The sequence below is a fragment of the Cnephaeus nilssonii genome (genome assembly GCF_951640355.1).
Source record: "Cnephaeus nilssonii genome assembly, chromosome: 17".
NCBI lineage: Eukaryota > Metazoa > Chordata > Mammalia > Chiroptera > Vespertilionidae > Cnephaeus > Cnephaeus nilssonii.
The window spans coordinates 44,912,467-44,928,583 of NC_137088.1; the positions used below are offsets into that span (position 1 = coordinate 44,912,467).

General features: G+C 33.9%; 2 protein-coding genes across 4 annotated transcripts in view; one reads left to right on the plus strand and one right to left on the minus strand.

Moving 5' to 3' along the window:
* Positions 1-9,096, minus strand: part of HESX1 (HESX homeobox 1) — a 34,528-nt gene extending 25,432 nt beyond the window's left edge. For both annotated transcript variants that reach the window (XM_079795402.1, XM_079795404.1), the window contains exon 1: positions 9,049-9,096. The gene's annotated coding sequence lies outside the window, so the exon portion shown is untranslated. The remainder of the gene's footprint in view (positions 1-9,048) is intronic.
* The window catches only part of APPL1 (adaptor protein, phosphotyrosine interacting with PH domain and leucine zipper 1), a 33,710-nt gene that overhangs the window by 5,398 nt on the left and 12,195 nt on the right, over positions 1-16,117 (plus strand). For both annotated transcript variants that reach the window (XM_079795399.1, XM_079795398.1), the window contains exons 2-13: positions 886-984; positions 2,183-2,242; positions 2,748-2,819; positions 5,093-5,180; positions 6,647-6,688; positions 7,198-7,256; positions 8,666-8,812; positions 9,813-9,895; positions 10,595-10,753; positions 11,425-11,613; positions 13,523-13,565; positions 14,839-14,895. In XM_079795399.1, coding sequence (XP_079651525.1) covers positions 886-984; positions 2,183-2,242; positions 2,748-2,819; positions 5,093-5,180; positions 6,647-6,688; positions 7,198-7,256; positions 8,666-8,812; positions 9,813-9,895; positions 10,595-10,753; positions 11,425-11,613; positions 13,523-13,565; positions 14,839-14,895 — 1,098 coding nt within the window. The remainder of the gene's footprint in view (positions 1-885; positions 985-2,182; positions 2,243-2,747; positions 2,820-5,092; positions 5,181-6,646; positions 6,689-7,197; positions 7,257-8,665; positions 8,813-9,812; positions 9,896-10,594; positions 10,754-11,424; positions 11,614-13,522; positions 13,566-14,838; positions 14,896-16,117) is intronic.

Here is a 16,117-nt window from a genome sequence, read left to right on the forward strand (position 1 = left end):
ATGATTTTGTTGCTTTTTTCCAAAAACTATTCACTTAGCTTTCTCTTCTGAAAAGAGGAAGCTAAGACTAAGTTGATTTTTAAAAACCAGCTTTTAAGGTTGAGGCATTATTTGTAGAGTAAAATACAAGGTCATCTTTTAGATTTTAAGCTGCAGTTATGGCAATAGTTTTTGGTATTTTAATTCTTCCCTGCCTTTGAGATATAAAAAGCTTAGCATACTTTGCCTTGATATGCTGAGTTTCCTTGCCTCTGAAATCCTTTTTATTGACAGTCTTAAATTTACTTACAATTTTTCCCCTTAAAATGAAAAATTTTACATACTCATTGGAAAAAAAAAAGCCTAACAACATAGAAATGTATAAAGAAGAAGAAAAAGAATAACCCCAAATTTTGCACTCAGAAAAACATAGTTAATGTTTTATAGGCAATGCTGGAGAGGGGCACTATGGTATTATTTTTGGATTAGGATAGGGAGGGGTTTGGCACTACTAGAAGATACCACAGAGAAAAAGAAATAATCATACTAAGTTACCTTGAAATAAGACATTTAAAGTATTTACACATGAAATACTATTAAATTAGCCTTGAATGTTTCTTTTGATTTGTTCTTAAGTTTAATTGCAGACTTTTTACTTCATAAAAATATATCTTTGTTGTTCCTTCTAAAAGTTTGTGTGATGTATTTGGAAAAACCCTTTGTTTTAATGAAGTGAAACTGAGAACAAAGAATCCTGACATCTTGGCATTACTATCAAAAGAGAAAAAATAGATTAATACTCAGGATAATTAGAGCTCTGATGTTCTAGGGTTTTTCCTTCCTTAAAAAATTTCCTTCTGATTAATGTAATGGTTAACATAAACTTATTGCTTTTATTTTATATAGACAAGGTCTTTACTGGGTGTATTTGAAGAAGATGCTACAGCTATTTCCAACTATATGAACCAATTGTATCAAGCCATGCATCGGATTTATGATGCACAGGTAACAAAGCTAAAGGCTGACTCCATGCTTTTAAAAAATGAATCTTTAAGCACAGAGAGTGTCTATATTGTTTACTGGTGCCTAGTGCTGACCTGGGCTCATAGTAATAAACACTTGTTGAATGGATGAATGAACATTATTTTGTATTACAGAGCTCACATTTCAATTACTAATGCATAGTTTGTAGTACTATAAAAGTTATGAAGATTGAAGCTTCTGGCCCTCCTCCCCAAACCCAGTAAGGGCTTATTGAAACTTACTAATAGTGACATTTGCCTAAGATTTGACTGAAAAACCCATATTGTCACCCATATTTTCCCTAATCATGCTTTTAATCTTATGGAATACTTCCCTTTTTAAACAAAGGATTTGAAAGTATTTTGCCTCTGTTTTGTTAATAGAAGGTAATAAAAATTACTTGTAGCTCTGGGGCATAGGAGATGAATTTAAGAAAATAGAAATGACTAGATGCTTTTGTTGAACAGGAATAAGATTTGAGACTTTGTTTATGAAATTTAATTATAAGCCTTAACAACAACCTGGGTTCTATAATAAACTTTCTTTGGGATTAATTAAGTACTCATTTTTCCCCTTTCTAATTTTCTCTTCTTTCTGGACTCACATTTTCATTATGTACTTAAAAGTTGTGATAGTTATTTTATTTTCTTCTAGTTGGTCTCTCAAATTAGAAGACAGATTGATATGTAAAGGAAATGTTATTTTTGTCATATTCATCACTGGAAAAAAAACCCTTTAAATTAAAAAAGTATTTCTGTTGCTGTATTTTATGACTAGGTTGACCACATTTTGGTTGTATGTTATTAAATGCTTATCATGGACTAATATCAGTATCTAGAGAAAGGGATGATCAGTTTTCAATGTAGAATCTCTCAAGATTTTGCTAAGATATATACAGTTTATTCCTAACTTTAAAGCTTTAACAATATTTAATTTAATGCCTAGTTTTTATTAGTTAAAAACAAGCATGCACCAGGAACACTGCTGGTGTATATTTTATGGTTTGAGTTTCCTTTTAGTACTTTAATGGTAGTTCTCTTTCCAGTTATTTAGTGAGGGGTTTAGAGAACATGTACGATATTTTATGTTAAGTGATAAATAAAAATGGTGTAGGTATCTTTAACTAAAAGTTTCTCTTATCAGTAATGTCACATTAATTTGAATTAATCTTTTTTTATAGAATGAATTAAGTGCAGCAACACACCTGACTTCAAAACTTTTAAAAGAATATGAAAAACAGGTACTGTATATGAAAGTTTTAAGCGCATAATTTAAAATATGCAGTGATACCGTATCTATATAGTTAAGTAGAATTTCTCATCAAGAATCATAAACTTTTTAGAATTCACAGAAGTTAATTTTGATATGCCATTGAAATTCCTTTATAGCACTTATATCTAATTTTAATGACTTAATGTTAGCTACAGAGGTTATCTGATTGACCTCTCTTCTTTTTACTGAAGCTTGCTTAAGTTACACGGGTGGTTATTGGAGGAATTGGAGCTAAACACCAAATCGTTGAACTCCCAAGTATGGTGCATTCCTATATACCATGTTAATTGGTTGTTTAGCAGCATTATAATTAATGCTTACTATAACTATACTAGTTTATTAAAATGATACTTTTAGAGCTTATTCAAAGTTTAGAAGTTTTCTGAAGTTATTTAAAAATCTAAATTATAATGTCATTCACAAAAGACATACAGCATTGGTCCTTTACTGCATCTCTGTTTCTCACCTTTTAGCGTTTTCCATTGGGTGGTGATGATGAAGTGATGAGTTCTACTTTACAACAGTTTTCAAAAGTTATAGATGAGGTAAGTGTTTATTTTATTTTGCTTGAATAAGTGGTCTTATAATTAAGTTATTCAAGTTGTTTAGCTTTTATTTGGAACTATTATTATGATTATATGAGTAAGTCTCTATTAAAAAAAGATTACTATTTAAAAAGGACCTTATTTCTTGGTGGCTGTCTTGTAAAAACAGTACTTTCTTTGCTTGATTAAAACAATTGTTTTCAAGGAATAAACATATAGAAATGTTTTCCCAGTCCATGTAACTAACATTCAGTGTTTCATTGTCTTATCTGATGAACACAGGGCGAGAAGAGGCTCTTTATGGTTTTTCTTTTTTTTGCCATCAGGCAACATTTTATCTTCCATTCTAAATAGTCAATATCAACCCTTAATTTCTCAAACTAGTCTTAGAACACATAACTAAAAAAAGATTGGAAGTTAGGAGGAAGAAAGATGGTGAGAGAGCCCATAACTGTTCTCTACTAGTGCAGTGAAAACTTCTTTTCACATGCACCATTGGTCCTGTCTTTTCTAGTCTCTTAACTGGAAAATAATTTTTTGAAATATTTTAATAATCCATTATAGCAAAATATTGGCCTAGCAGATCAATATAAAGAAATATTTATAGGAAATGGAATTTTTCTTATTGTGGTAAAATATACATAACTAAAATTTACTACTGGTGACTTTTAGTACATTCACAGTGTTGTGCAACCATTAGCACTGATATTCTAGAACACTTTTATCATTATCCCAAAGGAGACCCTGTGCCCATTAAGCAGTCACTTCCTACTCCTCACTCCCTCAGCTCCTGGCTATCATAAATTTGCTTTCTGTTTGTTTGGATTTACCTATTTTAAATATTTCATATAAATGGACTCAATATAATTTGTGTTGTCTTTCACTTAGCAAAATGTTTTTAAGGTTCATCCATGTTGTAGCATGTATCAGATTGCATTCCTCTTTTTTTTTTTTTTTAATTGATTCCAGAGAGGAAGGGAGAGAGATAGAAACATCAATGATCCGAGAGAATCATTGATTGGATGCCTCCTGCATGTCCCCTACTGGGGGAGGTCAAGCCCACAACCTGGGCATATGCCCTTAGCCAGATTGAACCTGGGACCCTTCAGTCCACAGGCGGATGCTTTATCCACTGAGCCAAACTGGCTAGGGCCGCATTCCTTTTTTTTTTCTAAATAAAATCTTGTATGAATATACAACCTTTTATTTATCCATTTATCAGCTGATGGACATTTGGGTTGTTTTCCACCTTTTGGCTAATGCAAATAGTATTGCTATGAGCATTCATGTACAAGTTTTTTGTTTTTTGGGTTTTTTTGAACACCAGTTTTCAATTCTTTTGGGCATATACCTGGTGTGGGATTGCTGGGTCATATGGTAATTTTGTGTTTAACTTTTTGAGGAACCACAGCTTTCCACAGCTTTCCACAATATTACATTCCCACCAGTAATGTAGGAGGGTTCCAGTTTTTCCACATTCTCACCAACACATGAGAATGTGTTATTTTTATTTACGTTTTATTGTAGCCATTGAAGTGGTGTGGAGTCTCATCATAGTTTTGACGTGCATTTTCCTGATGGCTGATGATATTGAGCATCTTTTCACGTGCCAATTGGCCATTTGTAAATCTTTGATGAAATGTCTGTTCAGATCTTCCCCCTTTTCTTAATTGGGTTGTTTCTTTTATTACTTAGTTTAAGGGTTTTTTATTCAAGTTCCTTATCAGATACATCATTGGCAAATATTTTCTCCCATTCTGTGGATTGTCTTTTTTTACTTTTCTTTTTAAAAAATATATTTTTATTGATTTCAGAGAGGAAGGGAGAGAGAGAGAGAAACATCATGATGAGAGAGAATCATGGATGGGCTGCCTCCTGCACGCCCCACCCTGGGGATTGAGCCCGCAAACCGGGCATGTGCCCTGACCGGGAATCGAACCGTGACCTCAGCCACGGAGCCACGCTGGCTGGGCACGTTTTTACTTTCTTGATAGTATCCTTTGGTATACAGAAATTTTAATTGTGATGAAGTTTAATTTATATATATTTTTTGTTGCTTATGTTTTTGGTTTCATATCTAAGAAATCATTGCCAAATCCAAGGTTATTCTATGTTTTCTTCTCGGAGTTTTAAATGGAATTTTTTTACTGTATATTTTATTACATAATTTTGTGTTCTCTTATTATCAAGATCTTTTACTAGATTTTGTTTAATTTACACAACACTGGTTAAATGTTTCTGTTACTTGGCCTTTTTGGTTTTTCTTTTACTAGCTTAGCTCTTGTCATGCGGTACTTTCAACGCAGCTTGCTGATGCCATGATGTTCCCCATTACCCAGTTTAAAGAAAGAGATCTGAAAGGTATTGAAGTCAAGCTTATGTTTACTTTCATTAGCTATCAGAATATTAATGCCTGTAAAATGCATATTACTCTATATCTTAACCATTTCTGAATACAGCTGTGCCACATTTACTTTAATTAGTCACTAAACACTTATAGGAGCTAATTAGTACTAGGTGTTAAACTAGATACTGGGGAATACTGGTATGAATAAGATGTCACTTCACTTGAGAAAGTCTAGAGAAGGATATAGGTAAACAGATAATTACAATACTGTTTCATAGGGAATGAGCAAGGTGTTGTGAAAGCTCAGAGGAGGGTGTCAGAAAGCTTCACCAAGGATGTGACATGAGCATTGAGCCATGAGGAGGAGTTGGCCAGGAGAAAAGAGTCATTCTATTAGAGGGACTAGGAAACACAAAAGGTATGGGTTGTAGAAATACATGGCTTGTTTTGAGAATGATAAGAAGTTCAGTGTGGCTGCAATATTGAATGTGTTGGGCATGGCAGGAGACAAATCTAGAAATAGATTAGTTGGGACTAGATTATATAAAGATGTTCCACTTAAGTTTATAAGGAAAGTGAAGCCAATGAAGGTCTTTTAAGAAGAAGACATATCCTTTTGTTTTTGGAGGGTGGAGTAGAGTGAATTTGATGTCTAGGAGAATGGATTAGGAAGTTGTGAGAGTCCAGTGAGGTATGACCAAGACTTGAACTGAGACAGTGGCATAGGAGATGGAGGTGTGTTTATGGGCTGGAGTGGCAGGAGGTAGGTGGTACTGACACAGCTAGCAACTCATCACTTAGTTGTTTGTGGTGATTTTGCCCCCATTTAGCATTTTCAGTGATAAAATGAGTCTTATAGAATTGGCTCTGCTTTCTCATAATTTACAATCTTAGAAAAATATATAGACCTATTATTTACAAGATAGGTAGATAGAATAAAACATTGAATTAATATATCAGTGGATGGTAAAATATTTAAATTATAATAGAATAAAAACAAATGTATTTTAGACATGGAGTTAATATTTGTGGTGATAAATCCTCAAGAATGGTCATTCTACGGTCAAGAAACAAATCTCTCTTCTCAAAGGGGACTGAATGTCATAATTTTATTAATAAAATGTTCTTTACTTCTTATTTAACATTTGAACTTATTAGAGCCAATATAAAATATGAATTGTTAGATTCTGGTACAAAAACTATTTCTATATCTTAGAATTTACAGTCGTTTTACAATTTGTTCTTGTGTCATATTACTAATTTGTGGCGAGTAGATTTTCTGGAGTTGTAATGTTGCTAATGTTAGTAAATGTTCCATAGGCTAGCTGAAATACAGAGTGGCATTGTCACTTTGAATGTCAAAGTATGAGATATTATTTGGAGTTTTAATTATAGCTTAAATGGCAGTTACTATTTTCAAAACAAAATTTAAGATATTTCATAAATATGCTACATTGAAATTATTCTTGAACTTTTCCAGAAATATTGACGTTAAAGGAAGTGTTTCAGATTGCTAGTAATGGTAAGCTCTTAATACTTTACAGTTATTTCTTGTTATGATGCATTTTTAAAATCAACACAAATCTGTGGCAAGATTCTATGCAATAATTGAAAAAAAATGAACCTAATTAAAAGTTTAAGTGAACATTATTTAAATCAGTGTTGTTATTTAAGTTGTACTGTTTACCCTATAGAAAAATTTAATAAGAAATTAAATCAACTTTTGTGATTTGCTGTCCTCATAATATTAAAGAGGTGATATAATATTTTCCCTGCCTTGTTTTCCTATACATCCCACGTTTTCTTTAATGTATGTTTGCTATTTTGTATTAAAAATATTTATGTAAAATTTTAGTGGATTACAGTTTCCTTTGAATTATATATTTTTACCAATTTAATAAGTAGAAACATACTTTAGGGGACATTTGGATAGGGGAACATTTGTTGAAAGATGCACATTTGAAGCCATTTAAAACATAAGTTTTGCAAAGTACTATTTTGTTGTTGTTAATAGTCATTTCTATTTTCCAGATCATGATGCTGCAATTCACAGATATAGCCGATTATCAAAAAAGAGAGAAAATGATAAGGTATAATACATATTTACTCTTTCAGTATTGCAATTAACAACTGTTTCATTAGTGGTCTAGTTTTTCTGTTTAAAATGCTATCTTTACTGGGGTGGGGGTGTCAATTGGGAAAAAAGGAGACATGTAATACTTTAAACAATAAAAAAAAAATGCTGTCTTTAATTTTGTACATTGATTGCTAGCACATTCCCTGCCACACACACATACATACACATAAAGAGCTCAGGTGGACATGTGCTTCCTTTGACACTTGGGAGAGTGAAGGGTAGGAGGTAAAAATGTGGGAGTCATTGGAATATGGAATATTCTTTGTACTTGATTTGGTATTCTCAGGAGAGCAGGAAGAGAGAAGAACCTAGTATATATTACATAGTAGGTGCTCAGTAAATATTTGTTGTCTGAATACAAGAACTTAAGGAAACACACACATTTTAAGTGTAGGTGAAGGGAAACAAGCAAGTACAAGAGAGAAGGGGTAATAGGGAGGGAACCAGGAGGAGAGAATGGTATGTTGTAAACTGACAAAGTCAAAGACTAATGGCTAAGCTATCCTATCTGATAAAGAGGGAATATGCTAATTGACCCTCACACCATTGCAAAGATGGTGGCGCCCACAGCCAATAAGGAGGGAATATGCTAATTGACTGCCCCACCCTCAAAGATGGCGGCACCCACAGCCACAAGATGGCAGCGCCCAGTCCCCTCAGCCCCGCCGGGGCGGCAGGCATGTGGCCGCTCCGTGTACCTGCCTCTGGAGTCCCCCAGTCCCCTCAGCCCCCTAGCCACCCAGGGCCAGCCCGAGGCACAGGCAAGCCTCAGATGGCGACTGCCCAGCCGCTCAGGGCCGGCCCAAGGTGCAGGCAAGCCTCAGATGGTGGCTGCCCAGCCACCCAGGGCTGCCCGAGGCTCAGGTAACCAGGGCTGGCCAAGGCTTGCACTGCCGGCAGTGGCAGCAGCAGAGGTGTGAGGGGGCATCGCCTTCCTCTGATCGCTGGGTTGCCTCCCACCCCTGAGGGATCCCAGACTGTGAGAGGGGGCAGGCCAGGCTGAGGGACCCTCCTTTCCAGTGCATGAAAATTCATGCACTGGGCCTCTAGTTATCAAACAATTAATTGTCTGCCTTCCTCTGTGTGGTATACTTTCTCTGACATGTTTAGTTTATTGTACCAATCTTAGTTATATGCAGAATTCTGCTTTTAATGTGCTTTAAAATGAAGTGGTTGGTAGTAAAACAGGAAAACTGTCTTAGCCAATCTTTTGCAGGATTTCTAATATCTGAGAAAATAAGGAAGCAGTGCACAATTGCTGGTGATGTGCCTTTTTCCTTGGGTAGGCTCTTCTTCACAGCCACTACTAAAGATAAATTAAAATTAAATAAATAATAGTATTTTTAATTTTTTCACTTAAAGGCAAAGTATGAAGTAACAGAAGATGTCTACACTTCCAGGAAAAAACAACACCAGACCATGATGCATTATTTTTGTGCATTAAATACTCTTCAGTACAAGAAGAAAATAGCATTGTTAGAACCTCTACTTGGGTACATGCAAGCTCAGGTGAATTCTACACTGTGTTTTGGATTATAACTGCCCTAAAAACTTTATATTAAGTATGATATTTATGTTAAATATGAGGATATTACATTGAAAACTACAAATTACAATTTTGTGCCTATATTTTAAAAAAAGTAATTTAAAATTGTCATCAGGATGTTATTTTAAGGAAGTTAGGGAGAATGGTTTTCCTTGCAGATGAAGATTTCAAATATTTTATGGTAAGTGAAACCACTTACCTTGTATGTAGATCTTGTTCATCACAATTGAGGACAGGGAACAGAAAGCTAAATGAATTGTGTAGTTACACCTATTGCTGGAGCCTCCAATCATTCTTGTTTCATAATAGATCTGAAAGAAAAGTTTGAGTTTGCTTCAAGTTGCTTGCATACTTCCTGTGTTAAAAATATTAATGAACTCCAAAGTGTCCCAAGAGGTATGCATCAGGAAGGGGGCTAGAAAATTAAATCTGGGTAATATAAGATGAGATGGCAGCACCCTATTTCTTCAAGTATGAATATTATTATTCCTCAGATACAAAACATTTTAATCTTTGTATTAAACATGAAAGTTTATCAATATGACTTATCTGAAATATCTTAAAATTTATTTTCCAGTTAAAAAAATTGCTTACCATATGCATGTATCTGTAATAATAAAAGTATAATATGCTAATTAGACCGGATTCCGGATGAAGCCCGGGTGGTGAGGGCCAAGGCAAGCTGCTGTGGCTGCTAGGGCCCAGCCCCTTGCATGAATTTCATGCATTGGATCTTTAGTTAATATATGAAAGAATGAACAGTGAAATTTATTTCTTCAGTGGTTTCATGCCCAGTAGAAGTCATTGTAAACTACAACCTATTTTTACACAGATCAAATAATCCTTTGTTTTTTACTTATCATGCATCTTGGAATTTATTTATATGATTTATTTAAGTATTTTGTTTGTGTATGTGGGTGTTTCTGTTGTTCACCCTCCCACTCTCACACCCTCTTGCCTCAGATAAGTTTCTTTAAGATGGGTTCTGAAAATCTCAATGAACAACTGGAAGAATTCTTAACTAATATTGGAACAAGTGTACAGAAGTAAGTATTTTCTTCCTAAAAATTGAAAATGAAGTTATGTGAATGATAAGTTAACAGCTAAATGTCATAATCTAAAAATATTTACCTTTTAATTTCCTGCCATGAGAGTGTTTCTTGCATGACTCATGGATACTTCTTTTTTCAACATCTTTTCCACAGAATCTGAACTCTGAATTTCATAATAGTATCAAATCTGCTATTCTATTGATTATAAACTAAGTTTTATGTCTGAATATAACAGACCCATGATAGTAATTATTCATAGTGAGTTATCTTCACGGTTACCTGAATTGTGGTGGATAGATGGGAGATCACTAAATAAATCTTGTTTTTCAAGCTATGAAAACTTAGAGAAAGCAGCTCTAATAAGGTTCAAAAGTCTGAGCAGTGATGTGATCAATCTGAGGTAGAGAGGGAGATAAAAATGTTTTAAAGGCATAGGACAGAACAGTTTGAAAATTCCTCTGGAGTTAGGCATTGAATGTGGCTTCATTAAGTTTTTGAATTTAGTATTGTTTCCAAAATATCTGTTTTAAATAAAATGTAAAGCTGTTTTATAACATGTTCATGTTACTTTAACTACCCATACCACTGTTGCTCTGTTTAAGAAAATATATATAAAACAAATTACAGATAAATGTGATTGTGAAAGGAGTACTTCGTTGTGGTTGGTAGTGAATAACCTGTTCTCTGTGCTAGTGTTCGCAGGGAGATGGACAGTGATGTGGAGACCATGCAGCAGACAATAGAGGATTTGGAAATAGCCAGTGACCCTTTATATGTGCCTGACCCTGATCCCACGAAATTTCCTGTTAACCGAAACTTAACCCGAAAGGCCGGATACCTTAATGCTAGGAAGTAAGAAAACTTGTTATTTTCTTATATTGTGTATCATTTAAGTTAGTAGCAAGCAAATATATAATTGATATTGCCTGCCAAATTGTTTTGATTTCACTAAAGGTTGGATCTTTTTAGTTAGTGGTATTAGTATTTAGTTGAACTTTTTGACCTATGGGGTACATGAATAATTTTCAAAAGTAATTATTTAGATATTTGTTGAATAATTTAGAATTATCTAAAAAGTGAAACCAATTTGAGTTTAAATCTAGCATAATGTGAATGCTATAAAATGTTATTTATCATACTTTAAAAATGTATGTAATTACACCATCAGGTCAAATTTTAGTTTTTACCTGAAGATAAGATAAAGCAAGTTAACCCTAGGAGTAAAATAAGTTATTTTCTTTTGAGTTTTGTTTTGAAAAGTTGAACTATATTTTTGAAGCATCATTATAGCAGCTTCAATTTAATAATTTCCAGCCTTGTTTTGGAAATATATGTACACCCACTCAGATAAGTGGTCAGGTTACATGAATTTATTTTAGAAACTGAAAAACAGATATATTTTCTAGGCGCTTTGGTGCCTTTTTGCAAGCTGGTTCTTTGTGGTGTGCTTTATCTTGTGTCTGACTTATGATGAGATTTCATGTGTGTTGTAATTAAAGAGTGAATGTACTTTCTTCATTTAGTAAAACAGGCTTGGTGTCATCTACCTGGGACAGACAGTTTTACTTCACTCAGGGTGGAAACTTAATGAGTCAGGCCCGTGGGGACGTAGCAGGAGGCTTGGCCATGGACATAGACAACTGTTCAGTAATGGCTGTGGACTGTGAAGACAGGCGGTACTGTTTTCAGATCACCTCTTTTGATGGAAAAAAGTTAGTATTTTTTCTACTACTAATAAATTATGTAATATTTTAAACTACTGAAATGTAGGATAATTCCTGTTCATTCAGACATTTTATAGATATTTTAGGCTTGTTATATATTCAGGTAATTTTCTTATAGAAATGAGTTGAATTGTCCTTTCTGACCTGGTTAAATGATGTCTAGTACTTTAAGGTTAAGTGAGGTCATATGGTAAAGACCTGTGATTTCATGCTGAGACCAGTCACTGAAAATCCTGCATGGGTGGGGAAGGCAGCACAAGTTAGTGGAAAGAGCCCCAACCTTAGAGTCAGAAAGTTCAAATTCTGGACCCACTACTTAGTGTGTGATCTTAGACAAGTTACATAACCTCTCTGAGCTTCATTTTTGTACATGTAAGATTGGGGGGAGGTCATAATCCCTATTTTCTAAATTGTTAACGAAAAATTGAGATCTAACATATGTAATGTGTCTAGCATGTATTAGGTGCTAGCAATAATAAATATTTCTAGCCCTAGCCAGTTTGGCTCAGTGGATAGAGCGTTGGCCTGTGGACTAAAGGGGTTCCGGGTTTGATTCCGGTCAAGGGCCCTGGTCCAGGCTCAGGTAGGAGACAACCAATTAATGTGTCTCTCTCACATCGATGTTTCTCTCTGTCTTTCCCTCTCTCTTCCACTCTGCCTAAAAATCAGTGGAAAATATCCTCGGGTGAGGATTAACAAAAAAATTATTTTATTTCAAGTAAATAAATATTTCTGATAAAATTACTTAGTCCATTAATGGTTATATGCCATTTTAAATTTTTCTATTATCTTTGTATTAAATGAGAATCTGTAGAACAAATTTTTGAAAAGCATAGAAAAAAAGCTATGATCTCACCAGAGCAACAATTAGCTTTTTAGTCTGTTGCCTTACAATTTTTATTTTTTAATTATAGTTTTTAAATAGTTGAGGAAATACTGCATATGTAATTTGGACCTGCAGTCACTTATTAGAAACATTTTATAATGGCTACATTATAATCTACATAAGGTTATATACCATAATTTATAAAATTTTTTAATGATAGATGCTTAAGTTACCTGCAAATTTTTCCTACTTCTTGCTTTTGATCTTCCTTATTGTTCAGAGCAACTCTGGGTGCCCTGAAAGTCATTTCCCCCCTATCTTTACTAGTATATATAGTAAGATGTTACAGCTCAAAATGGTTATTTAATTTCATATTCCTTCTATAAACTTATAATGAATGCCAATTACTATGTATCAGTTATCATGGTAGATGTTGGGAGTCCCTGTATTCACTTGTCAAAATTGTCAAAATGTTAATAACTCACTACATGTACTTACCTTTTTGTATTTTCAGTTTTTTTGCTAATGCTTAATATGATGTTCCATTTCACATTCCTGGTTTGATTCAAGATTAGTAAAAAATATTTTTTCCCTAACTCTTAAAACATGAACATCTATAGAAAAGCTAAATATCCTTATGTTACTGATTAATATATTGAAAACATTTTATTTAACCATATTCAATGAGAAATAATAAAGAATGAAGTAAAATTAATGTTTTATATTAGGGTTGGTTATTTATATTTGAAATATGTGTGTCAGAAGGTTGAAATGGATTCTTAGTTGCAGTGCACCTTTGCTAGAGGTTGTCTTCTGAAAACTAGCACCTGTTTCTTTTTTGGCACATTTTGGCATAGATAGCCAAAGTTAAGAGTTGCTAAAATCTGAGTCCTGCTGCCTCTGATGGTCTCTTTTTCCTAAGATGTTGGCTATGTGGGGTTTTCTTTGTGTGTGTGTAGTTTTTTCATACTGATTGATTTTATATGTACCTTTTAAAATAAAAAATTTAAAGTACTGTTAAAAGTACTTTAAAAGAAGTTAAGGGTCCAATTTTTCTTTTTTTTTCTTCAGATCTTCAATTTTGCAAGCAGAGAGTAAAAAAGACCATGAAGAGGTAAAATTTTATGTAGTTAATTTCTTTAGCAACATCAAGATATTTTGCTGATGACAAAACATATTAATATGTTCATTATAGAAGTTTGAAAAATTTGGGTTAATTAAAAATATATTTTTAATAGAAGTTTATCATCCTTAAAAAACATTCTTAAGTTTCACAAAGAATTTATAGTTGGACCTCTGAGGAGAGAACCTTAGAGATCATCTCTCTACTCTCTTTTTAAAGGCTGCAATTCAGAAATGACCTTGTGACTCTTGCTTTCTGACAGGCTGTTAGTATTATGAGGTGACAGTTTAATTTATTCATTCCTCTCACCAACCCTCTAAGACAGTATTTGCTGCATTAAGAATATATAGTGGCAGAAGATTGGCATGGGATGAAGCAACTAAAGCTTAAAACCTTAGGGAAATGAAAGATAGAAAGCGAAAATTTGGGAATATCTGTTTTTCCTCACAAGTATTTTATTTTTGGCTCTATTTTTACTTGTAGTACACCAAATATGGAAGGTAAGTTATTATTAAGAACTGATACTTTAAAAACTGTCTTGAGAAATATTCTTCAATGAAAATGTATTATAGGTTGATTTTGAGCCATCTTAACTGCTATTATAATTGTTTTGGTGAAAGACAGGTTACCGATTATGTAGAGGTTACATTTATTTACTTCTGGTGGAAAAGAATAGCTATTAAAACTTGGCTTTTGATCTCTGAGGAACACAGACAAATGTCTGCAGCATTTACCAAACAGAATATTAGTTTAGTTTAGTGAGGCTCATCAAGCACTGGAATTCTCAAGAGTGAAGCAGAAGGTGTGAAGCAGGGAGTTTTCTATGTTAATCTTTTATAAACCTGAAAGAAGAGAAGTATGTAAAATCTATTCACCAAGAATATATTTAGCTCCTAACTTTTTTGCATTGTTGTTAATAATGAGATCTGAGTCCAGGCTGTCTTGTTTGGTAGGGATTAAGGGGGAAGTAATATAAAAAGATATAGACTACTAAATTATAACTTCAGATGATTACTATATTTTTTAATTTCCTTGTATGAAATTTGGCATTTAAAAATAATAAATGTGTTCAATGTTCTGTTATAGCCTCAAACACTATACATATATATGGTTATGTATATAGGACGGTATTTATCTTATAAGAAAGATTATGTGTTACTTCTAATGAAATTTATATCTACTTCAAATATTGAGCATTCTCTTTTAGAAGAGAAGCACTGTAGAAAAAATATTAATCATATTCTTTTATTTTTCCCTCTTACAGTGGATCTGTACAATAAACAATATATCTAAACAAATATATTTAAGTGAAAATCCAGAGGTAATATTTTTATTTTATCATATCTAGATCTGGCAAAACTAAATAATCATGTGGCTAATACAGCTTTTATTAATTAAGTCATAATTCTCAAGTTCTATAATCTTTTAATTTGCACTTGAATGAGTAGCTTTAATGTATCATGTATATAATGAGTATCTGGTCTTCCTGAACAATAAAGGTACTTAAATCAGCCAATAAACATATTTAGTGACCCCTGACCTTGTGTTTAGTGCTGTGTTGTGCACCATGGAGAAGGGTGATGGAGAAGAAAAATAAGCTTATGTGTATGGGAAGACAAAACTAAAACTTTATTTCAAAAAACAGTAGAAATTGAAAACATACTGTGATGACTAAAAGCTTAATATTTAAGAATGTTAAGATCAGTGTGGACTTTAGAGAAAACTGGAGATGATGGAAACTTGCACTGGGTAGGATTGGCCCATGTTTTGTGGAAAAGAGAAGACATTGTAGATAAGAACAGAAACAAAAGCACAAATGTGGATATGCTATGAATCTAGCTGTGTAATTGGATTTGAAGGTTCTCGTTGGGGAATAATAGAAAACAGAAATGTGTGTTCAAATAATCTGGGATATTAAAATGCATTCAGTAGGTCTTGGGTGAGGGGGCCTGAACTCAGCAGTGCAGACATAGCCATAGGTACAATCCAAACATACCGTACAGGCAGAGCCCAGGTGTGCAGAGAACTCTGGGAGGAGTCAAGTGGATCCATGTTGCAGTATAGTTGGGAAAAGACTTGGCTTAGGACAGGAGCTGCCTGGCCTCTGCTAGTCTTGGTGGGCCCAGCTGTGCTGTGAACCTAGGCACCTCCCAGGGCTGGGTGGAGGCTAATGATTTCAGTTGAGGCAGAGGGAGGACTAATTTCTCTAGACAGTCCTCACCTTCTAGGTCTTAAGCTGTTGGTGTAATGGATGATTAGATGGGAGTGTCTGGGGATATGTAGGAGTCCATTATCATAATTCAGGTATGAACTGAGGAATAATGAATCATAGAAGCAGGTAAAAAGAAATTGACTGGACTAGTTAGCATTGGGACTGATTAAAGGATGAAGGAGAGAAAGATGACTTCCAGGTTTTAAACCCAAGTGAAGGGAAAATTTTAGAAGAGTTCTGTTTTGTTTTGTTTTGTTTTGTTTTTAATCATAATGGCTTTGAGGTGCCCCTCTAACACATATGATTTAGATGCCTAGGGAAAAGTTTTGAA